General features: G+C 27.6%; 2 protein-coding genes and 1 pseudogene across 3 annotated transcripts; 2 read left to right on the top strand and 1 right to left on the bottom strand.

The window, feature by feature from the left end:
* The first annotated feature begins 538 nt into the window (after positions 1–538).
* Positions 539–2,625, top strand: LOC107171109 (uncharacterized). The gene is made up of 3 exons (XM_015521340.2): positions 539–809; positions 944–1,198; positions 2,128–2,625. Exons 1-3 carry the CDS (start codon positions 747–749, stop codon positions 2,623–2,625), a joined length of 816 nt encoding a protein of 271 aa, XP_015376826.2. The 5' UTR covers positions 539–746.
* A 6,673-nt stretch (positions 2,626–9,298) lies between these two features.
* Positions 9,299–23,801, top strand: LOC107171108 (uncharacterized). Of its 2 annotated transcripts, XM_089217543.1 has the most exons (10): positions 9,301–9,514; positions 14,676–14,877; positions 14,959–15,074; positions 15,144–16,138; positions 16,207–16,299; positions 16,374–16,462; positions 16,529–16,634; positions 18,368–18,494; positions 19,743–19,830; positions 23,461–23,801. In XM_089217543.1, exons 1-10 carry the CDS (start codon positions 9,463–9,465, stop codon positions 23,537–23,539), a joined length of 1,947 nt encoding a protein of 648 aa, XP_089073669.1. In that variant the 5' UTR covers positions 9,301–9,462; the 3' UTR covers positions 23,540–23,801. The 2 variants fall into 2 exon arrangements, 1 of the variants encoding a protein (XP_089073669.1); XR_016189794.1 differs by lacking the exon at positions 18,368–18,494 and having other exon boundaries at positions 9,299–9,514.
* Positions 10,248–13,297, bottom strand: LOC149060784 (uncharacterized; annotated as a pseudogene).
* Positions 23,802–24,982: the final 1,181 nt, after the last annotated feature.

Here is a 24,982-nt window from a genome sequence, read left to right as displayed (position 1 = left end):
TAGATACAAAACCGATCCTTGCTCACCACTTTAGCATTCGGACCGTGTCCGCAGCCCTCAACAAAAGAAGATATACAAGCACATCTACCAAAAATTTAATATCGGTTTAATCTACCTGCAACTCAACCTTCCAATAAGGTGCATGTACGTTATACACTTATACTTAAGTATAGTACCTATATATATTGTCGTAGGTATACAGTGCTTATTGGGGGTTTTTTTTTTTTATTATTATTATTGTTATAATGCGTAGGTATACGGTACACATCAACATATAGAAGTTACCCGTGTTTTTATAATTCATTATTTACTGTGTTAGTGTGTTATTTATATTATTATTATACACACAAATGCAAAATAGAATACAAATGTATTTTAGACGATCGTCCGTTTATCTGGCGGTCAATAAGATTAAACATAAAAACATTGTGAGGAGTGAGGACTAAAATGATAACCCCCAGCGCACCCTGCCTGAACTCAGATGTTGACCTTCCAGTTCTCGGTGTGTAACCATCTCACAGCTGCTGCTACAGTAGTATTTCACTATCGAGCGATCCCGCGCTCCGTTCGGTACTTTGATCCTCCATACGGTCCCGTTTCCAACTACACTGAATTTGGTTTTTCAGTTACTGATCGTCTATCCATCCATTACAGACCCTCCGTCGATATTCTCACAATATATCGGTACATCATATTCTTTATTTTTTTTATATATATTAGGTTATTATACACCTAAGCATATAAAAATGGGTTGTGTATCCAGCAAGAGGAAAGTTGGTTCGACCGACAGTACTTCGACTATATTCAAAGTGAGTATTGACAATTATTGGTATAATAATTTCATTAGTTTATTTTTATATCATTTTTTTGGCGTGTCACCTACACACAAATAATCGAATATTTTTATGAAAATGAATAACTGTTGAACAATAATATCTTACAGGTTACAAATATAGATTACAGTGGTAATGAAATAAATCATGGTCAGATTGAAATCACTGACACCGATTTGATAATGCATTATACAGGTGAAAAATCAAGCATTTTATGTCCACTGAGCACAATTAGACGCTACGGATATGAGGATTTTATGTTTTGCTTCGAGGCTGGTCGTTTGTCTCCCTACGGTCAAGGAATATTTGCATTTAGAAGCAAAGATGCTGATAAAATTTTCAATACTATCAAACGGAAACTACAGGTTAGTTTAGATTATGTGCGTATACCTTCATATTTTCTACCTAATAATTGTATATGGTATAATATACTAAATCCCTAAATCAGTAAACTGGAGCTACTATGCTAGGGTATACACTATATACCATATACTTACCTAAACATTCCCATGCACTGCTTGTACAATAGGGATGCCTTTTTCGGGAAGGGAAAGTAGGTAAGGGTTTACCTTGGGATAATGTAGAATAGATACTAATATTTTATTATAACTACAAATACAACGGTTCCTGAACTGTACTCCACAATTGATCCTCAGAGCTACGTTTTTGTTATTTTTCAATAAACTTTACTAGTTTTATTCTCATTTTGTAGATTTAAATTTTAAATAATAAAGCTTCATAGAACAAAAATAAAGACAAATAATGAAATAAAACATAATAGGTAAGTATTAAATATTTCTCGGGACCCATAAGAAAATATTGATAAAAAAGTTTGTCATTTGCTGTATTAATAAATAAAATATGTATTAATTTTCTAAAATGTTTGAATAATCAGCACTAGACTCCTTAAATATTTACTATACTTAATATGTATAAATTATAATATTCGGTTAGGTTCAGCGGGTACATATGAAAAATTATAATTTACAAATTTAAAATTGTTAAAATAAAAGCACTACAGTAATCTCATAATGTCAAATCTCAAGCGGAATAGAAAAAAGTTTGTGATATTCAGTTTTATATGAATGATATTATTGTGCAATGGTGATTTTTAAGTGGAAATCAATTTAATTCGATATAACGAACAAATTAAAGATGTCAATGTTTGGCATTACAATCGTTTTTTATACAAACCTAATACAAATTATTAAACTTCTTTCCTTATTAAAAAGAATAAATAGATATATGTCACATCTACTGATAAATTTTAATGAAGAAAACATTTTTATTTTAGATTTCAAATCAGAAAAACATGGCTGAAGATATGTCTTCTGAAGTGCATTTCTATTCTGGCTTATCACGTCCAAAAACAGATCAATATGAAGAAGATGTTTATGATGAGGTCAGATTTAGTGGACAAAGAAACCGCGATGAGTCAAACGATGAATCTCCATACCTTGAGCTAAATCCTGAAAATGCATACTGTGCTATTTATGAAAATATGCTGAACGTTAACAAAAATAATGATGAGTTGGTGGATAATAATGATTATGGTAACTCTTTTGTATCTCCTAAGGAAGAAGTAACTTATACTGAAGTTGAAATTGCTGTTTTTAAACCTAAAAACAGTAAAAATGAGTTGCCACCACTTCCTCCCAAAAAAGAAATTCCAGATTATACAGTTATTGATTTTGTTCGAACAAGTCAATTAAACAATAGAAATTTGTTTAAATGTACTTCTAATTCAGGTATCAAAAGAACTAGACATGATTATGGAGTGAGTACTCCTTAATATTATCAGACACTATTACATTTGTTTACCTACATTACGAGTTTAATATTTTAATCAAACATTGAGATCAGCATATTAATGGTTTTTAATTATTGATGATTTTTTTACTAATAAAAAAATATTTATTTAAAATAATTTTTTTTTATTAAGTTTTATATATTCACTCAACATATTTTTGTTATCCAATAAAAAAAAGATGCTTTCAAATAAAAATAAATTTGAGTTATAAAAACCAAAATTTGAGTAAAACTTTCCTAAAATATACTTGCAGTTTGTGCTTATTTTATTATAATATTAAATTTTGTATATTTTGTCCAAATAATATTCAATTTTCAAGTACCCATATATGAATAAAAATACCATACATTTCAAATACTTGTTATTTATTTTCATAACAAATAAATAAATTATTTATAAAAAATTAATTGAATCCCTAAGTAAAAAACATATTTGTGATAAATATGATTCATTATTTTTAATTTTAACTTTTAAGTGTGATAATATGATGAATTTTATTTATTTAAAATAGACATATTGTTGTATTTAATTGTTTAATATTTGTTAGTGTTATTAATCATTATAAAAGGTAATAAATATTTTTAAAGCAAAGTTCTTTTAACTATATCAAATTCTCATAACTTATTAGAAATAAATATGAATTGAGAAAAAAATGAATTACCAGGCATAATAATAACACTTGTCTTTTCAATAAGTTTATTCCTAGTAACAACACCCTCTCGTTAAATATATATTTTGTTGTAATTCTTATTGTACTTGATTTTAAGATTGTACACAAAGTTTTATACCTAATAATAATGATAAGTAAATACATTTTTAATCATTAACTTAAATATGACATTTTACTGTATGTAAAAGTAAAATTATGTGCCAAAAGTTATATTGCAAACAATAGCAATATACATTAATACATTTTGTATTTTGTAATTGTAAGAAGTTAATACTTATTTTAATTATTACTTGGGTATTAAGAACATTAACTAAAAAAATAAAAATAAAAACTATGAACTAATTATCAATAGTATGTAAGAAATAAATTATCAAAAATGTATGTCTAATATATATTTTGTAGATCATAAGTATTTATAGTTATGTAATATGATTTAGTATTTATTCAATATTTAGTGATTATAATAGTTCAAGTTCATAAAATATATCCAGTTTATTATTATTTTTCATGCAATTATAATACTAATGTTTAGTCATGCCATATGTTATTATTATTTATTAATATGGTACTAACCATTTAATATTCAATGAATATAATACAAGTATTTTCCTATAATAAGTACATCATTATTATTTATATTAATAAAATATTAAAGCTTAGGATCGCTTAAAAGCTCAGGGCCCATGGTGTTAAGAATTATTTTTGTTTGAGTTGTCACTTGGGTATACCTTTTATCTTATTAACTCTAACCGATTTCTACGGGTTCACAGTTAAGAAAATACCTTTTTAATAAAATCCTGATATGAGTTTCAAAAGACAAAGTAGCTATTAACTCGACTCTAAAGATATGCACAGTATAAAAATCATATAAGCCAACATAAGTCATAACTTATACCATTGTTAACTGTAACATTTGTTTCATCTGCTTTTTCTTGACACTCTTGTTCAAAAGTTAGTTTCTTTATTGCTCAAAACCTTATGTGCGAGTGAGAACCTCTATTGACTATAGCAGTAGCGTAAATTGGTCTGTGTAAATGTGACCCACTAACCACCACTTTAGGTATCTAGTGCTTGCCATGGCATAAAATTATTGTTCTATATTTTCAGAAATCCATATGTCCTACTCATGAAGTTTTGTAGCATTATTTAAAACATGAATATAATATAACAACACAAATACACAATAAGTAATACTGTGTTATTATAATGGTAAGTTAAAGAACTGCTAAGTTAGCAATAATACAACTTTTCAAAAAGGCAACTTACCAATATTGACCAAGTCATTTTGATGGATTCGACAGTAGTTTGAGTATCAGATACAAATGAAAAGATGCAGAGACTATAAGTTTGCACATTAAATTGTGTGAAATATGAATTTTAAAGAAAATATTAATGTATAACTATAACGCATTATGGAGTACTAGTTTTTAAATAAAGTAAGTATTAAATGATTTTCATAATGTATTCTATGAAAAAAATGTTTTGGATAGGTATTGTTTTAATTGAGAAAAGAAAGTTTTGCAAAAATTCCTCAGCACCATCACAAATTAAGTTAAACTTAAGTCACTGCTCCTTAGTAGATATCTTTATCCATCGTGGTGGCTCAAAGTGTATGGTTATTGGTCGTAGAAGATACAAATGCGGTTATTCATATTATAATTAAGTGGACGTGATACCTGTATGTGTTGTCACTGTCTTACAAGTGTTTAATATAACAAACTTTACGCTCAGCAGATCACATTTAGCTCCGTTAGTTTAAAAATTAGAGTGAATTGACCTTTTATAAAATTTAAAGGTAAGAACATTATTTAGACAACCTCATGTGATTTTTACTATGTTTTAATTTTGAAGTGAGTTATAAATATTATAAAATTGTAAATTTTTTCCATATCTTAAATTACTTAAAACTGGTTTCAAAATTAAAATATGATAAAAATCCATGAGGTCGTTTAAATAATATTCATACCTTTAAATTTGAGGTCGATTCATACTAATTTTTAAACTAACGGAGCTAAACATGATATGCTGAGCGTAAAGTTTGCCATATTACACACTTGTAAGACGGAGACAACAGATGTGAGCATCATCAAGTCCTCTTAATATCAACGAGTATAGACATAACTACGTGCTTGAGTGTTGTAATAATATAGTATAGAGATCTGACGGTATTTAATATTATATTATTTATATTTACCACAGATATATATGTATATATTTACCCATATAATATTTACCATAGACGGGAAATGGACTGATAACAATGTTAAAAAAAGATAGCATACAACTTGGCCACAATATGGGTGATAGGAACTATATTTTATACACATAAATTAACTACAGTCTACAGCAAGAGGAAGAGATAATAATTTAACAACAGAGATAACAACATTAAAACAAAAGGATAGCATACACGTCATCGGGTAATCAGGACGTATTCAGGTCCATTATAATATTACACAATCGTGCAATACGTATTGACTCTCTTTCTGTGACAAAGTTAGCTTATGGCAACATAATAATATTATAGTATGTATGAGTTAGAGGCGTTAGAGCAGTGTATATTATAAATTGTAATATTAATAATTTAATGATATTTACACGAATTTATGGTTCTTGAGAAAATATAGGTAAATACCAGCTGATAGCCATGATAATATAAACAACAATATGATACGACCGCAAAAGTTCAGATTTGATTCAAATCCGTGCCTACGTCACTCGCTTACCCATATTATCAAATTATTATTAGTGATTAACTGATTACTGAACACTGGCACGTTTTATTGTGTAAACACTATACCAAATGATACGACCGTCAATAAGTTATTATCTTACCTTGGTGTTTAAATCATAGATTCATACCAATCGGTTTATAAAATCCAATAGGATATCTGAATACCTATCGTTCAATAACACAAACGACTTTTTAGTTTCAACGGGCATGCTGCAAAGTACAGAGACTGCGTAAGCTGCCGTTGGCCAGAAAAGGAAAGTGTATCCATAGGCGTGCGCACAGGGGCAGTAAGGTGAGCTCTTGCTGCCCCTTAGCTCCTGGACGGTTTGAATATATTTGTATGGGCCGAACTATTACTATATAATAATAACATAACATAATATATATAATACTTATATAACCGTATTATAATAATAAAGAATAATGTGTTATTGATATTTGATGTATTTTTTATTTTGATATGATGGTAAACCGGTGTTGAGCCAAAAACAATCTATGATTAACCAATGATTATTGTTTAAAATATTTTTATTTAAAGGTCAAAACTTAAATTTTGATTTTGAGCTTAAAAATGTTAACTTAATACCCATGTATGGGCCGGTAAAAATATTCGCTGCCCTTGACTTGAAACTCTGCGCACGCCTATGAGTGTATCTAATGCTGGTGAAAAGTGTATAGATTAAATATATAGGTAATCTACAAATTTTACAACAAATTATAAAAAAACTGTATTATATTATTATCTTGGTGGTACCTATATTGTAGTCATGGATTTTAAGATCTGAAACGTTTGAGGTTTGAGCAGGAGGTGTGCTCTCTACATCCCATAGATTTGAAACTAGAATATAAAACATTTCCACGACTTATTAGTATTTATCATGACGGGTGCCTGTATTGCAGCTTCGATATTATTGTAATAAATTAATGACGCAATACCTACGAAAATAAGTAGTTCTGGTTAGCATTCCGGATGGTGAATAATCAATATTAATTTTTCTGATCTTATTTTAATACCGTTGACTGACACCGCTAACGGTAAGGCTTACTAATAGTAGTGTAACGATATTACGATAACATCAAGATTTTAAAGGAAGAAATTGTAATGTATCAATACGTATCGGTTTTATTTTAAGTGTTCAAGAAGTTACACGTTCAATATATTAGCGATTCGTATCAACCTGTATCGGACTTAAACTTCGATACGATTCGGTACCTATACGTATTATTATCGATCGATACTCCATACGTTATGCGTATCGATTCTTCTTCTTGAAAATCTTACATCTCTTTCATTTTCAGACAAGCGTACTTTTCTATTTCATAATCTTTCTAGTTTCTATCTTACCTATCTATATTATAGACCCGGGGTGGCCAAATTACAGCTCGCCTCTTATTTAAAGAAAAAACCAATATTTACTTATTAATGATAAAATTTTAAAAATTATAAAATGTTTATAAATATTTTGGCTTTTAAGATCATTTTAATTATCCATGTGATTCTTGGACGTCTTCAAGTTGACCACCGATGTTCTAAACTCTAACTGTGTTTGGTATACAGAATAGATCAGGGTTTCACAACCGGTGTGCCACGGCAAATTGGTGTGCCGCGAAATTTCACGAATATTGATAAACGTTTACGTAAAATTTCGGTAATTGGTTAAAATAGTTTTAACGATTCTCTTATCGGGGATATTGTTCACTATTTCTTATTAAATAATTTAAAATATTAGTCAGTTAGTCGTTTGTTGTCTGCTGTGATTGTAATGTATCTTGTTTTTACATTTCAATAAATTAAATATTTAGGATAATTATAATAATATTTTTTCCTATCTTACCATTTTAAACTGTTTGCTAGTAATATTATACTGATATACAACTACTTTGGTATTAATATTTAATAAGATGAAAGTCTGCTATAAAAAAAATATGTATACATATTATATAACTCAGTGACAAGTGTGCCGCGGCTAAATATGGGTTGGGATTAGGGTGCCGCGAAGGAAAAAGGTTGGGAAACGCTGGAATAGATATTCCATAGGTCAAACAACGACTCACGTCATAGACCCTTGAGGCCTGCGTCTTTTTAGCATTTTTATTTTTAACTAATACTATAATAAGTATTATTCAATTATTCCTTCTACTGCCATCATATAATTTTTAATTTTATGCGCAGCTCACGTCTCTCTCATCATTATCTGTAATATAATACTAAGAAATTAATATACTATGACGTTAGAAAATCGAAAAAAAAAAATCAAAAAATATAAAAAAAAAATCATTGATGTCCATTATCATTCTTTGAGTTTGCGCTTATCAGCTAACGCTGTCCGTAAACGAGGATCATCTTGGGTCGTATTTTATTATCTACCATGAACGAGTCATGCCCATATCGCCCGTGTAAAGTGTAAACCACGGTTTAAGATATATATAATATATATATATATATATATCTTAAACCGTGGTGTAAACAATTATTTGACGCAGTGACGCACATAATTATAAGGACAGAGCCACGGAGCCATTGTATTTGACTTAGACTTTGACATACGTGCAGCAGACCTCCGCATATTAATGTACATGATGCATAGTATTATCAATTCCAATGGATAAATATGCGACATTTCTCTTTTTGCGCATGTGCAACTTGTTACTCATCAAAAACAGAGGCTTATCTCTAATATTATACACCTCAAACTATAGGGACAATAGTTAATCTATGGTTAATATTATGATCTAAGAGGACCATAAACATAAGTGATTCACATTCATTAAATCATACAATAACTATTTATTATTATTGAGTTCAATGTTCATAACAATATTATAAAGCAGTGTGGCGCTAAAGTCTTAAATTTTACCCATAACACCTCCACATACAATTTTGCCATCCACCTATTTTCTTACTATACCTAATTACCTTACTACACACCAAGTATAGTTTTTATGTAATATTATTGACTTTTAGTTTACAATTAACTGTAATATCCAGATTCCAGAGTAATATTTAATACAATTATCATAATGTATTTAGAATGACAAAGGTAAGTGGTAACCCTTTTACCTACTAAATTCACCTATAAAAATTGCCATAATAATATTAATTTAAAAAACGGTAATATTTTGGCGCCACTGCTATAAAGTAAAATTTGTCAAGGATGACATATATATATGACGCCACCCGCTTATAACGTCTTTGAGTACTACGTTGTACGCACTACCGACGTGCTAACGCACATGCGCACATCAGTATTCCGTACAACAGATCGATCGATGGCCGATGCTCGCATGCTCTCATTGTTATTTGATTCATGCAAGTCACGTGATTCCTGACGCTACGGGCTAAGGTGCAAAACTAAAACATTGAAGAGTGAATTTTATAGTTAACACTAAAAACTTAAAGTTGATTAGCAACACAATGGAAACAGAAGACTTAATGAATGTAGAAGGACTATTCGAATTTTCAGTGGGTAAGTGTTCATTTTGTTACAACATCTGTAAAGTCTAGTTCACGTCCAGGTTTAGTTTATATTATGCTGCTGATTGCCCGTTCAATTGCTCTGCTGATGTGTTATATGATGATATCCGTAATGTAATAAAGCAATTCCATATATTGAAAACCATGACTAAATAGATGGGTATGATCACAACTTTGTGATACGCATACCACATCTTACCTCGTCTATCGCTTAGTTCTCCGCTTCTGATTAGTTGTTAATTTATCTCATTTTAAACTATTTTGTTCGCTAGTTTTTAATGTTTTGATAGACAATACTAACAATAGTACAAAATACAAATTGCAATCAATTTAAATATTTTAAATTTAATACTATAAATTACAATTCATACCTAAGACTTAAGTTTATAATAAATACTTAAACTCATTTTTATTTTTATTAATTGTTATTTACATATTATGCACCAGGGCCGGATTGGTTAGGCGAGCTACCGAGAAAATCTCGGTGGGCCGCTAAAAGTTAGGGCCGGTAGTGTCAGAGTGTGGGTGAAAATAAATACATGTTAGGATAAGTAAATAAGTTCGTAACGATTTTAGACGTAATAAACCAATAAAAAATAATAGAGACCCAAATTTTGGGCCAGTGAATATGTAAATGTGCCGCTTAGAAGTGAAAATCTCGACAGGCTGATATATACCAATCCGGCCCTGTTATGCACATAGGTTAATATAGGTGTACATAATTATTAATTTGTAAATTTCCTTTTTTTCAGTTTGTCTGATTGTTTTTGTTGTTTTGTGATTCATTTTTTATTTATATTATTTAATCTGATGTATGTTCGTGTTCTAATAAGACAATGTAATACTTCATCAGGTACATTAAGTTTTTCAATTTTAGGTTTAGTGATCTCATATAATGTTTTAAAAACATATAAGGATTTTGATAAATTTTCACCATGTAGTATTTTAAATTTGTGTTATATTTGCAGAACAGCTTTAAAAAGATTTTCTGAAGGTATTGTCAAATGTCCTTTAGAAATGTAGGTTGTCCAGTTATTTGTATCATTACAATTTATTTGTGATAAATGGGGATATTTATTTGAATATCGATTAGCGACATAACCAGCAACATATTGAGCACACCCTTCTTCACTATCATCAAATACTGGTTTTTCACAATTTTCAGTATCAATCTAAAACAATACATTTCTAAGCTATGTAAAAGTAATAAAAATTTAAAGTAAGAACCTAGGCATTATAAAAAGGAAAGTGATAAATTTGTAAAATTGCTTCAAATTGTTTTAGTAGCTGAAAATTAGATTCTGGAACAGTATAATTACATTCCCTTCAATGTTGGCTTCGTTGTTAGCATGAAGGAAGAATCATTAAAAGATGATAATAATATTTGAGCGGTAAAACGATCATTTTCATATGCTAACTTATAGTCATGATTTAATAACAATTCAAAAATATTTTTCCCAATAAAATGTCCATTTCTGAGTATATATCCTCTATAAAATATAATATTTTAATAATTTTCAATTTGTACTATAAAAAATGAAGTGTGAACTACTCACTTAACCAGTAAGTGATTATGAGCCAACTTCAATAAATGTGGAGGATCCGCAAAAGCATATACATTATTTCTAGTTATAGGATGTTCAAAAGAAGTCTTTTCTGTCGACACATCTAAACTTTTCCATAAACCGACATTCAAAGACCCCATGTCACTCATCATTGAAAGTACATTGAATCCAATACTGTATAATTTCTCAATTATATAATATAATTGCTTTTTTGTTACTTTTGTATCAAAGTAATAGAATATTGGTTGCTTCCAATTGTTTACTAAACCTTTTCATATAATTTTGCAAACATATATATCAACTGTTATACAAAATAAAATAATAAAAAAAAAGTAGGTAAGTACCTCTAGCCATTACAGTTTGCACACATTTGTGTGGTCCCGTTAATTTTTTTCCTCAAAACAAATTCTACTTGAGATATAAGTTTCATCAAAACTAATGACTGTTAATTTATCAGAAGTACCTACTCATAAGTTCAGCTAACAAACATAATTAAGTTTGTTTTAAAATTTTTTAAATTATGATATAGCTCAATAAAAATTAAAAATATATACTTTTTGCTTTCATGAGAAATAAAACAGACGTCAAAATACCCTCTTCAATTGAAAAATTAGAAACCCATCTTCTGATTGTAGATACTAGATAGAGCTAATAACATAATTGGACCTATGGTTTATATTTATAAAAGTGTAAATAAAAAATATAGTTCAATGAATAATTTCACCTGGCAATGGATATTATTTTTTTATCATGTAGCGATATGATTTTGGAGAAATGCTCTTTCGGGTGTCCAATGGTATACTTTTTAAGATTTAGTATTAAATCAATTTGGGTTGGTGTGAAAAGTTTTGATAACATTTCACCAAATTTACTTTGAAAGCGATTACATTCTGTATCAATAAAATCCTAATATCACTTATTTTTAATTAGAAGACATTCATTTTCTTCTTTCAGTTTTGAACATCATCTTTTAATCTAATATTATAATAAATTACACAATTTTAAGTAATATAAATATTTTTATTGATATCAATACACCTCTTATTGATTAATTCAGTTAATTACACACAAGTATGTTTTCTTAATTGATCCAAGTAACTAACATATAAATAACTAATATATTAATAATACTAACATAATATATATTAATAATGACAATAATAATAATACTAATTAGTAATAACAATAACTACAGTCTACAACAAAAATAGTTAAGTATTGATGATGATTCATAGTCCAATACTTTAAAAGTCTGGATAAATTGATCTGACACAGTTTCACATGCAAACAATAAATAAACAAAAATATTAGAAAAGTAAAGACACAAGGGTTTATGAAAGTAATCATAGACCTATAAACTAAATTGTATTACTATTTACTTTTATACCTACTCCTTTATAGGTCTATGGAATAATTTTTAATTATTATTAATTTTTACTAATACTAATTTATTGATTTTATGTTATTATTCTTACCTTAAAATCAAATCATCATCATTTGTAAGAGGCTTTAGCACCCAGACCTAAATCATGTTCATAATTAAATAATCATACACAGCATTTTTTTTATGTTTCTGATATGTTTTCATCAGGCAACATTCCTCTAAACATTTAATTATAATTTAATAAAATATAAATAATGTTTAATATTAATAATAATAATATTAAATATTCATACACAGAAAACCTTCCAGCTGGAGTCCATAATTCTGTCGAAATAAGAGTACCAGAAGTAAATGTTCTATGTATAGGCAAGTTATAGAAATCTACTCCATAAGAACTTAAAAAATAAAAATGTTTTTAAACAATAAATATTACAGATTATATTAAATGCTATACATCCATTACTATACTTAGTACTTACTTCAAAGGTATTGCATCATCTTTAAGTAAACGAGCATAGTTTTTATTGTTAGAATGTTTTTTTGGAAGATTATAATGATACGGTTTGAAATGTAATGAGCAAACTATAGCTAAATAATAATAAAAAATAATTTTATGTACTTGAAAGTTGAAGGTATAGTAATTAGAAGTGAATAAAAAACCATTAATACCAGAATCAAAATTAATCACATCTTTGTTAATTTGTTTTTGCCACAACAACTTCATTTCATCATTTTTGGGGAATCAATGCAACACTATTGTTTTGTTTAAGAAAACTCCTTTTGTCCAACAGCCACTGTAACAACTTTCGAATACACACTTAGGCATTTTAAAATTGTGTCGAAAAAATTTTAAACGAAATCGAAATCATTAACAAATTAACTTTTAATAGTTACATTATCATTAAATACAATAATAAATAATGAAGTTTTGTATTTTGGTGGCAATAATATTGCCGGCCAATGAAATGCGGAGAACCATGAGCAATGGTTTTGTGGTTAGAATTGTGGGAGATGCGCCAACCGAACAAAAACTAATTTTTTGTGATCATACCTATCTATTTAGTCATGTTGAAAACTACCTAGGTGTACCTATCAATAAATTTCTAAAATTAAATCTAGGAAGTTTCAACCATTAATATTATTTATGTGCTTGTAATATGGCACTAATTAACTAGGTACCTATATAATAAATGTTTTTCATCATCAAGAGCTAACATATCTCAAAATATATGCAACAGTGACAATATTCAAACAAGTAAATCATACTTTTTTTGTATAAGTTCTGGTGTATAATTTATTAATTATTTATTCTACAGTTTGCAAGTACTTAACATTGAAAATGTTACGCCCAGCAGATCATGTTTAGCTCCGTTAGCTTAAAAATTAGAATGAATTGATCTCTTATACATTTTAAAAGTATGATTATTATCTAGCTTTTTATCTATTATATTTATATTTTATTTGTTAAGTGAGTTGTAAGTATTTTAAGATGTACAAATAGTTAAATTTTGAAATACTCTTAACACGCTTTAAAAATTAAAATATAATAAAAAGCCTATAGCATTGATTAGATAATAATCTTACCTTTAAGTTTCATAATAGGTAAATTCATTCTAATTTTTAAACTAATGGAGCTAAAAGTGATCTGTGACCATAACATTTGTTATGTTACGTATTTGTAAGATGGAAATAATACATATTGGTATAACATCCCTTTTACTATAATAATTGTTTGTTTTACAGTGTATGTGTTTAGTTTATTTAAATTTACTATTAACTTAGGCTTTGAAAATATTATTTTTATTGGTATAGGAAAAGCATTGATATTCCTTGCGGTTTGTAATATATGTAGGAATATAGACATTATTATAAATAAATATTATTTTACAGTATCATTAGGTACCAGTCAATGATGATTGTCGTCTGTTGATTGATATAATTAACATTGATTGTTAGTAAATTTAGGGTTTATTATAAAAATGTTTAAATGTTTAATTTATAACACAATTAATTTCCATATAGTAACAGGTATTAACATATTAAAATATTTTTACTTTGATTTTTCAAATTCAAATTTAATAGTAATGTCAAACATTTGTTCCCTGGTAGCCCGGCTATAAAATATGTCGGATCAAAAGCAAATCGAATAAATCCTGCATAAATTTGTTTCTAATTTTTGAATTGTAATGTTTTATTCTAAATAGGTCAAAATGTTCTTGTCTACTTTGATGGTGTGCTCTATCATGCAAAGTGTATGAAACGACGCATATCGAATGATGGGATTCTTGAATATTATGTGCATTATATGCGCTTCAAAGCAAAATGGGATGAATGGGTTACAGAAGATGATGTGTTAGAGGTTAATTCCATAAATTTAGGTCACAAAGAAAGACTAGAATCTAGACGGTAATATATTTATTGATTATTACTCATCAGTTATCATCATTTATTTTAAAAAAAAAATTTAATTATTTTTATTTAATGTAGGAAAAGTTGTAGAAAGTTAAAAAGGACGAAAAAATCTCAAGATCCATGGACACCAGAAGATGGTCAACCAAAGCCAGCAGAAGATGCCTCACCAAATCCAGCGCCAAGAAAAAGAGGTATGTATTTTAGTTCAATATTTAATTTGTACTACATATTTGACATTACAAATGTTTTGTTAAAATTAGGCAGGCCAAAAAAAATATTAAAACCAACTGCAAAACCAGCTGTAGAAAAAAAAGCAATTTCAGATGTACAAAATGAAGAAATCTCAGTTGTACAAAATCAAGAAACCTCAGTTGTACAAAATGAAGAAATCTCAGTTGTACAAAATCAAGAAACCTCAGCTGTACAAAATGAAGAACTCTCAGTTGTACAAAATGAAGAAATCTCAGTTGTACAAAATGAAGAAATCTCAGTTGTACAAAATGAAGAAACCTCAGTTGTACAAAATGAAGAAATCTCTGTTGTACAAAATGAAGAAATCTCACTTGCACCAACTAAAGAAACTTCGATTGCACAAACTAATGAAATCTCAATTGTACAAAATGAAGAAACCTCAGTTGTACAAAATGAAGAAATCTCAATTGTACAAAATCGAGAACTCTCAGTTGTACAAAATCAAGAGATCTCAGTTTTACAAAATCAAGAAAACTTATTTGTACAAAATCAAGAAAACTTATTTGTACAAAATCAAGAGATCTCAGTTTTACAAAATCAAGAAAACTTATTTGTACAAAATCAAGAAAACTTATTTGTACAAAATGAAGAAATCTCAATTGTACAAAATCGAGAACTCTCAGTTGTACAAAATCAAGAGATCTCAGTTTTACAAAATCAAGAATACTTATTTGTACAAAATCAAGGAAACTTATTTGTACAAAATCAAGAAAACTCATTTGTACAAGATCAAGAAAACTTATTTGTACAAAATCAAGAAAACTCATTTGTACAAAATCAAGAAAACTTATTTGTACAAAATCAAGAAAACTCATTTGTACAGAATCAAGAAAACTCATTTGTACAAAATCAAGAGATCTCAGTTGTACAAAATCAAGAAAACTCGGTTGTACAAAATCAAGTAATCTCGCTTCTACAAAACCTTGAAGTTCCAAGCGTAGAAGATAAAGAAGCTATTCAGGCTTTTGATAATATTGTATTAAAAATCGTTCCACGTTCAATGGTAACTATAACGAAATATTGTGTAAGAATTGGAGTTGGATATCTATTTTAATTAAATTTTTATTTTAGATTCTTTCAGATAAATTGCGTGCTTTGAGAATGCCAATGGTTTTAAAGGATACACTATATCTGGATCATTCAATGCATCAATCATTCAATATGGTACGGTATATTTTATTTTTGCACATCATAGTGATATCATTGTAATATTGATTGTTTGGTATTTTTGATTTTAGTTATTAAAGTTTCCGGAGGAAAACACTGTGGCAAAAGTATTACATATGTTTACACAATCTTCGTATTTTTTAGAAGTTGATAACCAAAAGTAACTATTTAATAAATATCTAAATATATTACTAATACAAATTTAATACTATATTAATTGTTAAAGGAAATATTCAATTGAGTTTCCTGTTACATTGATGAAGTATTTTAATGCTACTGTCCATACACATCTAACTTACAGAATCGAGCAACTTTATTCTTTAAGAAATAAGGTAATGATAAAAATTAATCATTTAAAATGATACTTAAAGCATATGTCTAATATTAATGATTTCCAATTTTACATGCTCAAATTCAAAGAAAAAAATTTACTTAAGAATTTGAGCAGAGTGATATAGGTGTTAATTTTAAAATGCTGTTTGATTTTTATGTTTGTGTACATGTACTATGATCAATAACATTAGGACTTACTAAACGTTTTGGTATAATAAAAATAATAAAATAAAATGTTTAGTCTTTTTGTGCTACTTATAGTAATTTTAAATGTGTTACTTTTTTGTTTGTTTGCTATTTAAATATGATAAAAAAATTTTGGGAGAAAAAAAACTAAAAAATTAATTATAAAGTTACTCAAAAGGTGTTCTTACTATATACATGGTGTCTCACAATGATCTGACATGGAAAAATTTTGTTGTATTCAATATTTAAAAAAATGTTTTTCCATATAATTCGTAAATACTTACGATACATTTTAAGTCAACATTTTTTATTTTTTAATACTGAAAAAAAAACTTAAAAATTGGTAACAATTTTTTTGAATAAATTCAAATAGCCTATTTGTGAATCCGATTATTAGAAAAATATTGATGGTAAAAAGATTTATCTCAGTCTAGTAGTTTATTTTTTAAAAGTTTTTTAAAATTCAGTATTTTGATTATCTTAATTTGGAACGTAAAAACTTTTTTAAAAATATGATTTTTGAGGATTTGCTAATCTCCTCAAACTGCTAAAACTCATCTTATAATGTTAAGTGGGTAATATAGAGAATTATAGTAGTATTAAGTTACTATTATGAATAAAAAACTATGAACTACAATAAACCAACTGAAATTGTTATTTTTCATTAAAATATCCAATTTTATTAAAATTTGAATCCCAATCCTTATAAAATACTGGTAGTACTTATGTTTTTTTAATTTCATAATATAAAAGTAATCTGTAAATCAGTGGTTCTCAAGCCTTTTTGGTTCACGGTACATCATTATACATCACAAATTTTCACGCCTCACTCAACACAAATATAATGATATAAATTACTGTTTTCAATATTTTTACCACCATAATTACAAATATCAAAAACATCTCGCGGCACACCTAGTCGATCTCTCGGCACAGTATTGTGCCGCGGCACACCGGTTGAGAACCACTACTGTAAATGATACTGGGTATTTTTAAAATTAAATTATGTATAGAAATTTATAATTTATTTAAACTGACGATAAAATATTACAAGTTTCCACAATTGATATTTTTCTAATAATAATAAATTCTATAAACAATACATTTATTGCTCAGAATTGCCCAGAAACAAAAATTAGAATTTTTAGATGCATATGCATTTATAAAAAAAATTAACAGCTGACATCACATGCTGTTTAACCCATTACTTATCAAAAGCTTTTATGTAGTTCTAAATATTTTAATATTTATGCACTTTTTTGTTGATTTAATTTTTAAATTAAATTCAGTAATATTCAATACAATCATTAAGAAAAAGTTTTAACAAGGTTAATTGGTTTTGCATTGATATAAATCTCACCACAATTGCATTGATATGAGCACAGAGTATAAAGTTATATTAATTATACCAGTTAGGTATATTGTCATAGAATATAATTAGCCTTACTGCAATATAAAAAACAAGATTTTTGTTCTTAATCATAAAATAAGTAAATAAACAATTTTTACATAAAAGATATGTATTGTATTTTATTGTCTGTTTTAGGGCATGACTTATTTTCAGCAGAAAATATACAATCAGCCAATCGTCAACTATTTCTTTAAAAATCAACTATATCCCAAAAAAATTTGGTGTTATTTATATGGCCCTATGCATCTACTAAGGTTACTTCGTATGTATCAAGCACAATTACATAATTTTGTATTTAACCTTAATAAGTATTGTCTGTATACAATTTTGATTGTTTATTTTTTAATTAACATCAGTGTTCAATGATAAGTTTATAATTATGTTAATTAAGTTGTCTATTTTACAAAAATTACTCAAGACTAATATTACAATTAAATAATATAAAGTAATTCAAATATTGATTCTATTTAAAAATTATAAATTTAGATTGAATTGAAAATAGTGTTAGTATATTCATTGTGTAGAAAATAAAATAAAACAAATTAAATGTACTTATATAAAATGGGTTAAGGGCATTAGAGGCAATGCAACAACACTTCTTACGGGGGAAAAAACACGCCAGGTGAAATTATTTTATTTTATTTGATATAAGAACATTTTGCATGTTGGATTAGTGCCTGATTTCCAAAATCTTAATATTATAGAAGCTAAACTATGTATTTGAATAATGCACAATTTCGTTATTTTCAAATGTATTCTTCTAGCAGTATTTAAAACTAAATTCTCATCTTTCAGATACTAAAAAAATTTGACATCTAATTGAGGAATTAAAGTTTTTTTGTGAAGTCATCGTTATTATTTATTATACCATATCAACTCCATCCTCCACTAAATAGTAGGAAAGTATTGACTATAATTTAGTGAGAAAGTTTTTAATTAAGTAGTTAAACACTACATTATTAAAGATTATTTTTAAATTTCATAGAATTACAAAAAAATGAAAAAAAAAAACCTATATTGACATTTTAACTATAAATATATCAATTTATCTATTAAAATGTATTCTTAACACGACATGTGACTGCTGGCGATTTTCTGTAATTCTAAAATTGTATATTGCCTATGTATATCACTTCTGGCACCCATAGTAAGTTGATCATTACTGCCAATACCACATGGTCGCCGGCGATCGTAAATTAGCATCGTTTTTATATCATTAACTTTTCAATGGCGCTACAATATGCTCTAAAAATGTGCTGTAGAATATCAAGAATCATTACAAATTTTAATAAAATAAGCATTTTTTTATATTTCTTATCTTTTTTCCAACTATAATAGTAAATATAAATTTAAAATGACGCTGAAAAATATCTTAGGTTTACCGATAATAACATATCGAGTGATCGCTGTTGTCACTCAGCATGTCAACACGATATGTAAAATTGAATAAAATTATTGAAAATCTTAACGATACACTTTAATCATAAGAATTTTTGGTATTTTTTTTCAGAACATTTACCATCAATTTTATCAATAAACTCGTGGCATCCTGAATACGAATCAGATACTTTCGCTCTACATATTGAACGATTGTTACAGTAAGTTAATATTTTTAGATGTTTTTATTTAAACAAATACTGTTATAATTTGTAATGACATCCAAAGAACAAGAAAAAGTTGAGTGAAACAACTAAAGTATATAATTTCATTAGGAATAACATTATATTATCACATATATATGACGTGCGTTAAAAATATATCCACATTTTTGTACGAGTTGTATTGTACGTTAATCTCCGCAGTTTTTCCCTTTGGATTTGTTTTCATATTATTCATCTGACGAGTTTTCGTTTAATATTTATCAATCATATTTTAAGATATATTTTAATAGTCTAGCCGTTATTAATTATTAATTCATAAATAGAATACGCTTTTTGGGTTATCATCCTACTATCTAAATTAAGATTTAAAACCAATACATTTTAACATATTTTTCATTTAAAAAAAAATGTTCAATATCAAACAAATTAGTAGTTGTTGAAATAGTAATTAGTAATTACATTGCCTGTAAGTACATTTATGTGATAGGTCATTTTCAACAATGTGAAGAATAAACACCTACTTAAGATCTACTATGGCCTAAAATCAGTTAATCAAATTGGGTACTATTAATATTGAAAAAATATATTTTTTATGACATAGGAGAGATTCCAAATAATTTAATTTTAACTGGAAGGAGAATAAAGTTATTGTAATTAGGTTTACTAACCCCTATTATAAGATGGCTAAAAAAAAAAATGAAACAAAAAAAACAAAAACAATAATGTGTTAATATATGTGTTATAATATGTGAATTTGATTTTTGATGGGTATAAAGTATACAGTGAGTAACTGAAATATATGTCATCCTGTTATATCTTTTATATTATGTTTCATTTGTCATATTTTTCTGTTAGAATCTGTATAGATGTTCTAAATGTTTATGTTTATTTATAACTCATGTAGGAGCGTTGAAAATTATTCAGGGGTTTTGTGATAATTTGAAAGCATCATAAGAGTATCTAGTATCATGATTCTAGGTACCCCCCCCCCCCCATAATAACAAGATATTACTTCCAATGTGCATATAAGTACTTTGATATTGTGATGCTATGAAGACGCCAGCGCTCAGCGGTTCTATAGAATTTCATGTGTTGAATTTGACAATAAACAATTCATTCTATTAATACAAATAATTGAATGAAATATGTATTTAAATATGTATTTTTTAACGTTACATATTAAGCTACGTTATTAGTCAATTATATTCAGTGCGGTGGCGAAGGGTAATTTCAGAGAAAATTGCCTTTGGGATTTTTCACATTTTGGGGGCTGGATATCAAAGATTGTGCGTATTTACATGCGAATACATAGGGAGTGGGTCATCTCACAGGTGATTGCCTCTGGTATATTTTTAGTTCGCTACGTAACTGGTTATATTCAATATAAATACTTTATACTAAATTTTAACTATAAATAATAAGTTTATAGTATGGGGTTTAGCGTGGTACAGTAGTTAGCCGTAGTCACTAACTTTTATTGAGATTATGCATTGACTGTTTTTGTCGTAAAAGATACAGTCATTCTCTCCAAATAGACAATTAATTTTTCTCTAAATCAATGTTGTCAGTTATGTTAATTGTGGGCTAAAACATTTTTGTTTAATTATTTGGTTAGAGGAAAATACCATTACCTATATAGCAGGGGTTTTTAACATGTGCGGCCACGACGGCCCCCAGGAATTTAGATTATTTATTATCAAGGGAGCCACAAACAAAGTAGAAGATTAAAAATTGTTTAATTTAGCATTATATATATATATTTTTAATTTTAAGCCCCACAACTACAGCCATTAGCTGTTTGTAGAGGAGAAAAATTGGTTTGGAACATGTATTGTATGTGTAGTAAAGGAATCCCGAGTGGTCACCCATCCGGGAGCTAGCAACGTAGGCCGGTGCGTACACTAACCAGCAATTGAGTGTAGATATTAATATCATTATTTGTATGGAACCGTCACTCGTTCTATTTCAAAATATCGCAGGTATAAAATATCTATGGTACAAAATATCTCTTATGAAAATATTTTAATAATTTTAATGTTTTTCTAACAATAATTATTAAAAGTAGGTAAAAATGTATTTCTATATATTTATAATAATACTGATGTTTGAAATGATATTTATATATTGATAATATTATATATTTTTTATATTATTGATTAAATTTTATATTTATTTTGTTTTATTTGATATTATTCCATAAAATTTTATTATTATGAATCGTCCACAACTTTAAATTGTATTTAAAATATATTTTTTGTGATAAGTTTTTATTGTCTGTAGATTATTTTCTGTTTTCCCACTGTGCTACTAAAACTCACTGAATTTTAAATACATTCGATTATAAAATAATTTATTTTATACCTACTTGTAATCGGTGCATCCGAATTGGGTCCCGAGTAGTAGGGGCTATTCGCAGGTACTATACTAGTTGGGTCCCAGATTTTTAAAGTTATTATACTAGTTGGGTCCCGGATGTTTATAGGTACTATACTAGTTGGATCCCAAATTATTTTAGGTATTCCACTAGTTCCTGAATACTTTTTGGTAAGTACTACACTATACTTAAATTTTCATTCCCATTTTAATAGACTGTCTATGATCTATTTAGACCACACAGGTATGGTTAAAAATGTATTTTAAAGTTTTTTTTTTTAAATATTAAAATATATAATATAAAATGTAATAAAAAAATTGCAGGAATAATCAATCGATTTGATTTTGTAAAATTAATGTCGTATACATTTTTACCAACACACACGTGATTTTTCAAAAAATATTATTCTATTTGTATTTATATTATATAATTATTTTAACATTTTTAATATTTTTTCACTTACATCTATATGGCTATATTTATATTATATAATATGTATTTTTATACTCGGTTTTTAACATTTTTAATATTTTTACCAACACAAAAGTCATTTTGTGTAGTTGATTTTTTATAAAATTCTAATAACTTATATTTTAATGGAAAAGAAACAAAACAAAAAAAAACTGTAAAAAACATTTTTAACCATACCTGTGGCCTAAATAGATTATAGACAGTCCTAAGTCTGTGAAAAACGGAAGGAAAATGTTAATATAGTGTAGTACTTACCAAAAAATATTCAAGAACTAATGTTGTAGCTAAAATAATTCAGGACCGAACTAGTGTAGTACCTACAAAAATCCGGAACCCAACTCTAGTGTTGTACCTAAAATAATTCGGGATCCAACTAGTGTAGCAATTTTAAATTTGGGACCCAACTCGGATCGCAGCCCTTGTAATAATAATAATAACATAATATGATTAAATATAATAATTATTAAAATATTTTCATTGGAAATATTTTTAAACGGAGACATTTTGTACCATTGATATTTTCAGCTGGATATATTTCAATTCGAAGATATTATTTGACTGGTCACCGTTGTCACTAGTTTCCTAATGGGTGAACACAGGGATTTATTAGTGAGGAATCTTCGGGCCTCATAACTACTGCGGTGTTCCGTACTAACTGTATCCCCCCTACAGTAAAAACAGGCTGTTAACCAAAAACCAACGAACTATTTTTATAAGTTAAATGTATAAATTTAAAAATATATATTAAAATGATTATACAAAATATTTAATTTTTTTTTCAGGTTTTTGGCGATTAATTTTGATACTTTTTTCCATATCAATGATTTCATAGCTGCTGAACACTATCCATTACAAGATTAAACCATGAAATTAGTCTAGCTTCATAACTTGTTATCAAAGCATTAAAATACTCAATGTAAACCTTACAAGGAGTTTGTCGATTATTAATAAGCATTGGTAGTTTTAAGTTATTTTAAAAGATTTTTTTTAACTTTAATTTTTATGATTGTTTAATATTTGTGATTAAGTATGTTATGGCATGGCCAACATAATACTGGTAAGTAAATATTTTGTATAATAATTATGTTTTTTATTATTATACAATCAAAATTTTTCGTTTGTATATACTTCATTAATCCATTCCATTCACCTGCTATGAAGCATTCTTGAATGTGGTCTATTGCACGTTTTCGGCATTCTTGTATGTGGTCTATCACATACTTTTATATCTAATTTAATTATATAGAATCATAGTATAGTTAATTTTAATGATACACTTAACACAATAATTATAAATTATAATAATTCAATAATAGTCATAAATCTGCGTATAATCTAATTTAATGACAAGTATTTTGGAACTTTTTACTCCACTGTACACCCATTTTCTAAAACTTATGTAGTCTGTTATACTGAAGTCAATGGTAAAGTCAGAATTTAATAGTTGGATTTAGTTTAAAAAAAAGCTTAGTAAAGTTCGCTATTTTGCATTTTACACGTTGCGAATCACTCTAATCTCTAGTGTCATTTACCAAGTCTATAACGAATATTGATGATATAAATCTAATTTATTTCTATAAAAATAACATATCATTTTCTTCAGTTGTTATGGTTGAAATGTGTTAAATAAAAAAAAATCACATGTTATCAAGTTACGAGATTAACTATAAAAAATGACGGCCCTTTTGAATCTCCGGATAGTTTGAAACACCCTATACAATATAGTTTGACGTCTCATAGAATATATTATATTCAAATGGTGTTTAAATCCATCATTTATAAGACGCCAATTCGTTTCCTACAAAGATGGTGGATCTTACGTTTTAATAAAAAGAAGTTTTAATTCCCTCCTCCCCATAAACTAAAAAAAGCGGGTAAATCGTGGATGTCGCTCTGCTGTACAGTAGGTGACTGTAATGGATGGGATTAAATTTGAATGCAATGATAGGTATTATTATATACGAAAAACGATTCTGAACGGAGATGATTTGTTAGTCTAGGATAATATTGTCATACATTCTATTTTGAAACAAATATTTTATTTTTCAATTAAGACGCATTTTGCATATGGCATGGTTAATCAATTAGTGTAGTTATCATGTAGTTATCATAATTCATAATACCTTATATCAGAGACAGGAACCGTAATCGAACCGGTTTTTGGAAACCGGTTTTACCCGAAAAAAAATTGAAAACTGAAACCGTTACAGAACCTAAACCGAAAAGTTAAAAAACCGCAATTAAAACCGAAATCGAAAAAATATTATCAAAAAAAAATAAAAAAATATTTGAAATCCAAATGGA

This window comes from Diuraphis noxia, unplaced genomic scaffold (genome assembly GCF_037042655.1).
Source record: "Diuraphis noxia isolate RWA-SAM2 unplaced genomic scaffold, SU_Dnox_SAM2 contig0001, whole genome shotgun sequence".
In the NCBI taxonomy this organism is placed as follows: Eukaryota; Metazoa; Arthropoda; class Insecta; order Hemiptera; family Aphididae; genus Diuraphis; species Diuraphis noxia.
The sequence above is the reverse complement of the archived record's forward strand: the minus strand, read 5'-3'. Positions and strand labels throughout refer to the sequence as shown.

What these genes read in the sequence shown, in the direction of transcription:
- LOC107171109 (XM_015521340.2), top strand. Translation starts at nt 747, where the DNA reads ATGGGTTGTGTATCCAGCAAGAGGAAAGTTGGTTCGACCGACAGTACT. An exon ending in GTACTTCGACTATATTCAAA is followed by an intron (nt 810 to 943) that starts GTGAGTATTGAC and finishes AATATCTTACAG; the next exon opens with GTTACAAATATAGATTACAG. An exon ending in CTATCAAACGGAAACTACAG is followed by an intron (nt 1,199 to 2,127) that starts GTTAGTTTAGAT and finishes TTTTTATTTTAG; the next exon opens with ATTTCAAATCAGAAAAACAT.
- LOC107171108 (XM_089217543.1), top strand. Translation starts at nt 9,463, where the DNA reads ATGGAAACAGAAGACTTAATGAATGTAGAAGGACTATTCGAATTTTCA. An exon ending in ACTATTCGAATTTTCAGTGG is followed by an intron (nt 9,515 to 14,675) that starts GTAAGTGTTCAT and finishes TATTCTAAATAG; the next exon opens with GTCAAAATGTTCTTGTCTAC. An exon ending in TTTATTCTTTAAGAAATAAG is followed by an intron (nt 16,635 to 18,367) that starts GTAATGATAAAA and finishes TGTCTGTTTTAG; the next exon opens with GGCATGACTTATTTTCAGCA.